Raw genomic sequence first — 10,048 nt, 5'->3', positions numbered from 1 at the left:
GGGATCTCGCTCACGTTGCTGCTGCAGACACCAGAGTGGAGCAACAGTCAGAAAACTAGTTTGGTGCTACACGATCATTCGTCTTCGCTGTCATGGAGTCACTGAAAAGCAATCACCGCTCCCTGTCATTAATAGGCGGTGTCTTCGTGTTGTGTGTTCAGCTGCAGTTGGGTCTGACGGGAGGTAAGAGTTCTCAATCCTCGCTCTGAGCTGCTACATTTACGCGATATCCTTTTTTTGCAGGCATAGCTATGGTTGTAACCTTACACAGCCGATGAATTTAGCCTTGCGTAGGCCTTACAGTAACCCGCTGCGCTTGTATTTGTTTAGTGTTTCTGTCGACATCTCATGCTTTTCATTCCAGAGGGAGACGTATAACATTTTTACCGTAAATGTATCACTGTCCGCAAACTAATTTCCCTGAATGTCGACACTGTTGTTTCGCATATGGCAACTTTTGAACCAAAACGTAACGGTAGCGTCCACGGAACTACGTTTAAAGTTGTGCGCTAACCTATGTTGCGGAAAAAATCGTTTGCAAAAGTAATCAACACAAATTTAAAACCAGTTTTTTTTTTTTTTTTGTGCGTTGTTCTAGTAACTTGAGACCGACGACAACAAGTGGAACAGTCTAGAAATGCTTGACACCGTTTACCAAACACAGTCCGCACTGATTAAGAGGAACAGTGGTCACAAGGGCAGTTTCAACGTACAGTCTGTTGGGGGGGGTTTGTAGAATGGTAACTATCCAAACAGACATGACGCAAAGCGGTTGTAGCATCTTAAAATGGTGATTTGGATAGTTTAAGTCACATATTTCATGAGGTGTTTTTTTTTGTTTGTTAAAGTTCCCCCTGTGGCCTCTCCATCCTCCTACACAGATCCACTCAGCTAAAATAATTCTAGATGGGTCAGGGGTCAAATCTTTCCATGGTTTCTCCTCAGACTGCCCTGCAGATGGACGCACCTGGGTGCCGTTTGGAGACCGATGTTACCACTTCGTCCACGGAGAAGAAGACAAAATTAAAAGCTACACTTTCGAGAGGGCAAAAACCCTCTGCCAAGGATTTGGTACCAGGGACATCTTATTTTCAAATATTTTTTTTTTTTTTTTTTTTTTTTAAATGGACTGTATGTTTCCTCAATGTGTGTGTGATTTGGTTGTCATACATTGCTTTGCTTTTTTCCAGAGCTTTTGACCATCCAGAGCGCTGAGGAGAATGACTGTGTCATCAAATATAGCCCGGAGGTGTGGAAAAACAATGTCAACATTTGGCTGGGACTGTATTATGACACAAGCAGTAAGTACCATGTGACCGGAGGACTGTGAAAACATGCTGGATGACTTCCATAAGATAATATCTGATTTTCTATAACAATCAAAAAGGGAAAAATTACAACTTTTTAAACAATTCTTTGGAGATGACAAGGCAGAAAACCGACACTGAGGGTTTTTTGTTTCAGATGTTTGTAATATACAAGTAGTCAGTGTGAACTGGTAGTATTGGTTATCTATATATTTCTGAGTACTTTTCGGACTTCCTGTCCAAGTCCGCTTCGAAGTTAAGCGCGAAAGCCTTACTCTTGAGTAACTCGAGTAAAGATTATCTCAGATATTTTTCAGGTTTTTGCAGCCATGCTGTCTCAATCGCCTCCAAAACACAACAGCAGGTTAAAGTAAAAATCAAATGGATTTATTGTCCAAGAAGTATAGAAACAGATACAGACAGTTACAAACCGAATCACACTATTAATAACAAAACAAATGTATATATAAAATGAAAGTAAGATCCAATCCGAGCCACCCAGGAGGCTGGTCTGCCTCCTCGGTGGCCAGCAGATCTGAAATCCCCCAGCGCTTCAAACCTTTTGTCCCCCCAGAGTTACATTCCTCAGCTCATCGATCAGCTCATTGATTGGCTGAAGTCCAACAAGCCCCGCCTGGGCCTATGCCCCATTGTCCTAAACTTCACACCTCTCCCAGCCACTTCCACACAACCCCTGCTCCAGCACATTCCTCAAACCCCCTCTCACAGACACTTAATGCATGAAATGACCAGACTCCTACAAGTAAATATACTGTATCACATTATATCCATAATTAGGAGCTTTAAAACTTAAATTCCTCAGTCTATTCTCCATTTTTCTTGATTTAGAGAATATGGAGCACTGTCTGTAAACTTGCTTCCTATTTCATGCCAGCTTCTTTTGAAAGGTTGTATGACAAACACCAACCTCATCCTCGTCTTTAAATCCCGGCATGAATCCTGTTATTTGAAGCAGTCATTGACGGCGCCGTGTGGGGGATGCTAAGCTACCAGAAACTCTAAATCACATTTCAATGAATCCTGAGGAGGGGAACGCATTTACATTCAACATTATTTTGTGTTGTGACACAGTTCAGTGTAGTTTGTGTGAATGCTGGAGGAAGACCTGAGGCAAATCAAAAGAGAAACGCTAACACGTTTGTTATTACCTGTGACAGTGGCTGTATTCTCGCTGCCCGTTATGCTGGCGTACTGATCGGTTTATGTTGTCAGGTGACAGCATGAAGTGGTTCGGCGAGCAACCAGTGGGATTCAGTAACTGGGAGGACAGCTCTGCTCCAGCAGACCTCGTGCCCTTGGATACGTGTGTGGCTCTGCACACAAACACGGGAAAGTGGGAAAATGTCAGCTGCCTGGATCAGGCAGAGAATGGAGTGGTCTGTGAGACAGACCAGAGTAAGAATTAACATTCAAGGCCAAAATGTCTGTAGACCTGTTGAATAGCTGTTTATTGTGACTTCAGAAGATATGCTTGGGATTGTGTTCCACTTGCCTCACAATGTTTGTTTTTTTCCCTTCAGAGGCAGAGGAAGTCAAGCCGAGTAAGTCGACCTTAGAGCTGTTTTTGCTGTTTCTTTACTTATTCCTCAGAGATTTCTTTTAATAGCAGTGACCTTCCTTGCATTGTTACTTGTTCTCCTCCAGAATCGAGCGCACTGCTGTCCAGCCTGGTCATTCTCAGCGTGGTGGCTATCATGGGAGTCTCAGCGGTTATTTGGTTCCTGCACCAGAAACAAAATCCTGGCTCCACTATCCTCACAGCATTTGAGTACCACCCTCCGTTCCGAGTTCTGGACACAGACCGCTCCTGCCTGGTGGAGGCGGAGGAGACTGACAGCGTGCCGTAGGAGAATTCTATCTCTCTTCCAGGAGGCACCAGGCCCTCCCCACTGGGTGGGTGTTCACGCATAATCCAAGTCCACGTCCACTTTAAAAGAACAGTTAGTGAAGTAGTTTGGGGTTAATAACGTTAATGTTATGAATAATGTAGTGTGATTGTAAGAAAGCTGACACGAGGCAAACTTTTAATACTAGCGTCTCACTGTGGCACATAAACCTCTCACTGCGTTTTTGTCATCTGCACTAACAAAACATCTGTACATTTATTTCAGATTTGTGCATCAGCAGCTTGGTCTACATGTCAAGTGTAACATCATTATTATCAGGCAACTTTTGGGATAATTATTTCTCTCTTGCATATTAAAAGTAACTTGCTTTTGCTCATTGAAAAAGGGAGGGATCAAATATAGAGCAAAGCTTTCATTAATGTTCAGTGATTTAGTATTGCATTGCCACAAACTTGGGGACTAACAAGGGGGAGATATAAGAATGTTCAATTGATGCAGCAAAGACTAAGACGACCTCATGTTTAGTCCCTAGTATGTATCAAGCTCCCTAAAATGCTGGGTTCTACATTTCACATAATGCAACCAATCTCATGTTTGCGTTGGAGCCTGACTGCCTGGTAATGTTCATGTCTTTCAAACCAGTGGAGTGTCCCCTTTTTAAGCAGTATTCAAAGAAACAGGAACGCCAAATGACAGGCTATTAGGGGCACATCCATGTAAATAGCTCGATCGCAACATAAACCCAGCTGCAGTTTGAGACATTGCCTCGTTTTTCCACCCATGTAAATGTTGCCCGTGAGGGAGGTTTGCACAACGCGTAACGCAGAATATTTTCCAGGTAAATATATTGTTTTGAAATGACCAGCCGCCCTGAACCAATACTGCCAGAGAACGTTGTGGCTATTTTCCTTGCGTTCTGTCCTGGGCTTTTTTTTTTTTTTTTTTTTATTGTGACAAGGTGTGAGACCAACCGGAATATAGCCAGTAAAGCCAAGTTTAGTCAAAAATCATAACACTGATGAAACTGTCCGCATTCATTCCAGGATAGTTTCTAGGTGGTCATGAAAATGATCTACAATCACAGTTCTTCTGTCCTCTATGTACTCTCTTTCTGTGTTTCCTTGCTGCCCCATTAAATCCAATCTTGATCTTGATTTTGGTGTTGGAAATAATAGATCCTTCTGTGACACTAAAGACAATCAATATGTGGCTATGTGATGGGTATACTGAAAAATGAAGCCAAAAGACTTTCTTGTGTAAAATACCCCTCTTAATACTGTTGTACACTTTTAACAGCATGCATGCTTTTGTGCAATATTTGAGATTAACTGTGCAGGATCCGAGCCCCTGTGTGTTTTTCCTAATAAAGTATGTTTGACTATAAGAAGGGCTTGTTTTTGCTTTTCTTGAATTGATCCGAGTCAAAGTTCTATTGTAACAGGAAGCATTTGTTGTAATATGTACCTTCCAGCATTGGTTTGTCCAGAAGTGTGTCAAAAATATGCAGGTTGAGAAAAAAGAAACACCCTACATTTTGTGCAATCTAGAGCATTTCTGCTAAATATATATGTTGTGCATAACTGAGGAGTAGAAGGATAAATCGGGACACCAAAATTGGGGATAGAGTCTAATTGGTTCCGAAAGGATATCTAAATCATTGCCGCACCCTTCAAATGTCCAGTGGCTCTGTTTGACATCTCAGCGTGGGCCGGAATGAAACGGAGCTGAGGGAAGTGAAAAAAATGTTTCCTTTCCAGTCATGCACATCTAATTTTAGACTTCCAAGAAGTCAGTCATCTAAAATATTTTCTTTAAATCTCCGCTGTGTATGTCTCCTTTCTTTGAGTGCTTTCTATCAGTTTTTGTTTTTTTTACATCTAGCTATAAACTATCAAAGGCATTTGATTTATTGATGTAGCACAACTAATAGAGAACCATAACAATAACCTTTTCCTCCAAGCAGGTCATTTCTAGATTTGGCCACAAGGTGGGACAGTGAATCACATTTCTGTCAAGTCACTTCTCTGACATTGCTGGGAGGGATTTTCTTCTACTTGTTAATGAGGTCCGGAAACATGGACGATAATCCGTTTGATGGTTGTGTGAGTATTTGTTGTTGGTTAATCTATAGGAATACGGATTTGTAAAGATGACATACCTGTCTCTAGAGGAAACAAATACCATGGAGTAGTAGATGAGGCACCGAAGAGCCGGTGTAAAGTTATAGAAAGCTTATCATGTCTTCAAGCTGAGGTGAAAGTCCTTGATGATTAAAAAAGTAATGTGTCCCGCTGTGGTGGCCAATAATTAACAATGTTATGCAAGATGAAGTTCCAAACAGCAGAAAGGGCCTGAGCTACATAAGAGCATGGCTGCAGTGTGGGGGTCATGTCATTATGTTATAAACTGTTGCTTCTCTCAAGGTGTGGTTAAAGAATTCCATCACAGAAAATGATGACGTTTGAAAAGAGTCTTGAGTATACAGAGCTTAAAGGCTCATTTTATGATTGAAATATGAACAAAAAGCCCAACCACTACAACTCAAAACACAACCAAATCCGTCTGGAACTGATTGACAGGTCTTGACATAATAATGACGAGACAACACTATCTATCTGTAAGGATTTGTTTTGTTTTTTTACTCTGTCACACATTTGTTTGCTGTATATCAATATGACTTCATAAACTGAATAATTGTCAAAGTTAAAAAGGCGTATAGTCAAGTTGAAAAACACATTAAACTAAACTGATGTTTATTCATTACTCTAACATGCATTACTTCAATTGTATTGCAGCTGAAATGTACAGCCTGGGCCCTTTAAAGTGCCTCAATTGGTGATATTTAAGCGGATATTTATTTCTGTGTTTATGTACCATATTTTGCCAAAGCCAAAGAGGGATTCACACTTGTTAACATGCAACAAAGTATATCATTTAAAGTGATGTAGTAGCTGAATGCTGTGTGTAAGCCTCCGTTTGAATGGAACCCCTAATGGCACATTTAGAAAGCTTGGAGTGGGATTGTAAACTGTATACACATTGTAGTCTGGTCTCTGAATTGCTGTCCTCATCTCAGATGTTTTAGCAATTCTAATAGAATTAGTTAAGAATGAATAATGATGATTATCCAGCTGCATGAGGCCTGCTGAACCTACAGATTTTTAATTTGTTGTAATGCTAATGCTCCTGTTTGCCAACAGTTCCAACAGAGAAAAACACATGTTGACATGCAAAAGGATGGTTTTCCTAAATGTGTTTTCCTGCACTGGCAGAATAATCATAATTGTAATTATGATAATTAATTGTAGCACTAATACACTGAAAAGCCTCATTTGATTTTTTTGGGAAATAATGGAGTAGAATTTAATTAATTACGAACCTTTTGAGGCATAATCATTTATTTTTTTGTAAACATGTAGCTTAAGTGATTTATGCTATAACATCCCCAACATTATCTTTTTTTTTGTTTAACTGTGTATGTGTGTGTGTGTATTTTTGTATTTTATTACCATAGAGGGGCTTTTTTTTCTCATCACAATAGCTCTAATGGTTTATTTCCACTCAAATAATAGCACATGAATTTCGTTCTTCACATCTGCCATGGGGCTGCTTGAAGCAGGAAGAGGTCTACGTTGACCCACAGTGACTAATTAAAATGGACATTGGTATGCATGAATAAGATATGACATACAGTAGCATGACAGATGGAACGTAAATGAGAGCCACACTGGATTACAAGACATCAAGCCTGTGGATTTCAAGTTTTGCGTCAACAAACTACAACAGGCTTCACGATGTCTTAAACTTGTAAATACAAAAGAAACAGTACTAACTCTGGCCTTTGTGTAAATACAAAAGGGTCAAATCATTCAGAACTCTTTCCTGTCTTTCTGGTTTCATCACAATCCCATGTGTCTTTTTCTCAGGTCTCTACGACATATCAGCTATTTCTTTTCAGCTCATCCTCTATTCATGTTCCTGTCTTTCCTGGGCAAGGTGTCAGTGCACAGTAGGGTAGAGCATCTATTTCTCATGTCCAGGAAGTCTCATGTTCCCCCCCATTCACTATCCTGGAACATGCTCCAATTAACAGGGAAACCATATTAAGATGACTGCACACTGACCGGCCATAGAGAAACAGTAGTGTACTCTATTATATTATGTCAAGGCATGGCATACTACACTACTTTACCACCTACAGGGCTACCATTGTATTAAATGATTCATTTAGCATAATGCATGGAAAAAAAGACCGACTGTAAGTGTATCGTAAGAAGATACAGTGTGATTAAAGCTCCAAGCACAAGCTAACATCTTTACCTGACAACTCACATGGTGTGTGGCAGATTTTTGGGATTGGTTAGCTCAGAAGTGTTAAAAACACTGTACTAGATTTTAAACTGCATGTTTCACACACAAGCAAACACACGTGCGCGCACACAGATGCAAACTTAAGCGATGAATATATACCCAGTTTTTTTTTAGCTCAGACACTGTGCCATTTTCTAAATCAAATGCATATGCAGTGCTGGAAGGCGTTGGTGTTAAAGGGATCAGCGCATCGTGTGCTGACATGATTAAAATCTTCATTATTCAAATATGTCAGGACAAAAAAAAAATAAAAATCTGTGACAGAGAGTCCAACTCTTGTGCCTTACGGGTATACTGAGCTTTTTGTGGACTGATAGAAAAATAATAATTAAAAACAAAAGCACCATCTTAATTTGTTTTCCATCGGTCTCTAGAGAGATCATCTTTGCTGTGTCTTTGGTACCTCATTATACTTTCTAATCAAGACTCTTTAAAAATCCCTTTAAAAAGGAGACAGACTGTTTGCCCTTCCCCCAGCATGCTGCTGCATTGCAGCCATCGGCTGCGACTACTATGTTACAAATGACCAAGGTAGGCTGACATTTTGATTGTGCAATGTGAAAAACCGTGGCCGGAAAAAAGGCTTTTGAAAGTGAAGCTAGCCCTGATCTCTCGCATCACTCATTCTCCCTAATGAAGATTGTCCAATACAATTAAAAACCCAGGTATCCTGTGGCTCGGGTGATACATTTATCAAATCATGTTTTCCCCTCTCTCACCATGTGTGTTAATCCAGCCAGACGTGTGTGTTTCACTCAGTCCACTCCTGTGACTGCAGCTTACAATCTACAGAAATGACACAGAATTAGAAATGACAAATTTATTTCTAAAAAGGATTTTTTCCCCCCACATCTTTAATTAAAACATGCCTTTGTGCCTTAATTGCTGTATCATATTAGCTCAGCTTCATGTAAAGTGTGCTTTGGCAAAAGTGGCAGTGCCATGAATTGATATCCGCTTTATCCACTAAACACATATTTCACAAAACGCAGCATGTTGCAACGTACTGTAATTACGAAATGAAACACTGGAATCTTATTACCTTCATTCTAATCTCCAAGAACAAGCACATACTGATCTTATTCTATAATAATTCATTACAAAATATATATATAATTTGTGGCATTCAAACACTGATCTACAGCATTACATACGTCCACATCAGCAATACACTTTCTGTTACATTGTTTCGATTACACTGCGTTGTAAATGTTTGCTCTCGAGTCTAATGATAAAACCTCACCCCATTTCCTGTTGCAGATTGAACACTTCCTTAGTGGTGAGACAAAAAAGACAGATGGTTGTCCTTGTCCAACTGCAGTCACTTTATTAGGTGAAATGAAAGGTATTGTAATGCCTCGTTAATAGTTTCTCTATCGCATTTTCACCTTCATTTGATTCTGGTCTGATTTGAGCAGTCCATACTTTCAGACAAATTTAACAAAAATGTTCTTTAATTGACATTCATACCTAGCATCCCTTAAATAAAGAGCTTGAGCTGCTCCCTTTAAGAAAGAGGTATGGACTCTTCTGTGCCAGGTGATCCACAAATCAATGTTTAAGTATGTGGAAGAATGCAGTTATTGGCAGTCTACATGAATGTGGGCCTCTGTATTTACCAGCACTGGTGCACTGTAAAAGAGCACCTGTCTTACATGTTTAACTTGTTCTTATTAATTAGTTTTCCAGTTTAAATTACAATTATCTTGCATTTGGATGTTACCTTTTCTATTTTAGTTTTTGTGTGTTTGTTGTTGGATGAGTTTGCTTTGATGTGTCTGTTTCTACGATGTTGCAATCTAAATTGTGCTTGTGGAACAATAAGACCAACCTGGACCGTTGTCCCAATTCAAGCATCATCAAATCTTTAAAATAAAAATAAAAAGACTTTGCTTTTCAGATATTACACCACACACTTTACGCTCAATGTCTCTGTCAGCAAGACCTATTGTGCCAGGATGTGTGCAGTATAATCCACCACCAAAGTACTCTGTCTTTTGCTCTTTATTAGAGTTAAATAAGTATCAGACCATATCTAAAATCAGTTTAAAGCCTGCAAATTTGTAGCATCAAAAAAAAACAAAAAAAAAAAATGGTTTTCACTGTCACCACGCTTGTAAATGACAGCACCTATATAATACCTGTTTGTGAGGGAGTTCATGCATCTATTTACCTCTATAGGCTACATATATGTCGTCTAGAGTGATGAGCAGTGTAATAATATATCATTAATACAACACCGTGGTGATGACAATGCCTGCATCATCATTTAATTTATGGTAGCCTGTCATCATTATTTTTTTATTTCTTTACATTGGTGGCTCTACATTTAGAGGGCATCAGCTGCGCTCATCCCACAGACACGAGGAGTGCACCCACACATGTTTTACAGTATTGTGTGCAGTCGCTGGCTGCAGGTTTTCGGGGAGCAAAAGTTTGCATTGTAGAAAAGCCCTGAGCTGACGTCACTTCTGTCGAGTTGAAGCGGAGGAGAGAGTCTCT

General features: G+C 39.8%; 1 protein-coding gene across 1 annotated transcript; it reads left to right on the top strand.

Annotated features, from left to right (window-relative positions):
- Positions 1-4,559, top strand: cd302 (CD302 molecule). Its single transcript, XM_031858370.1, has 6 exons — positions 1-183; positions 946-1,071; positions 1,191-1,301; positions 2,541-2,723; positions 2,849-2,869; positions 2,973-4,559. The coding sequence occupies exons 1-6, from the start codon at positions 93-95 to the stop codon at positions 3,173-3,175; spliced, it is 735 nt and encodes a 244-aa protein (XP_031714230.1). The 5' UTR covers positions 1-92; the 3' UTR covers positions 3,176-4,559.
- Positions 4,560-10,048: the final 5,489 nt, after the last annotated feature.

This window comes from Anarrhichthys ocellatus, unplaced genomic scaffold (genome assembly GCF_004355925.1).
Source record: "Anarrhichthys ocellatus isolate YVR2014 unplaced genomic scaffold, GSC_Weel_1.0 scaffold20, whole genome shotgun sequence".
Lineage (NCBI taxonomy): Eukaryota > Metazoa > Chordata > Actinopteri > Perciformes > Anarhichadidae > Anarrhichthys > Anarrhichthys ocellatus.
This window is presented reverse-complemented; position numbering and strand designations above follow the sequence as displayed.

Bases quoted from the DNA above. Each gene is read 5' to 3' on its own strand.
- cd302 (XM_031858370.1), top strand. From the start codon at position 93: ATGGAGTCACTGAAAAGCAATCACCGCTCCCTGTCATTAATAGGCGGT. The intron at 184-945 runs GTAAGAGTTCTC...GTTTCTCCTCAG, and splicing joins GCAGTTGGGTCTGACGGGAG to ACTGCCCTGCAGATGGACGC. The intron at 1,072-1,190 runs GTACCAGGGACA...GCTTTTTTCCAG, and splicing joins AACCCTCTGCCAAGGATTTG to AGCTTTTGACCATCCAGAGC.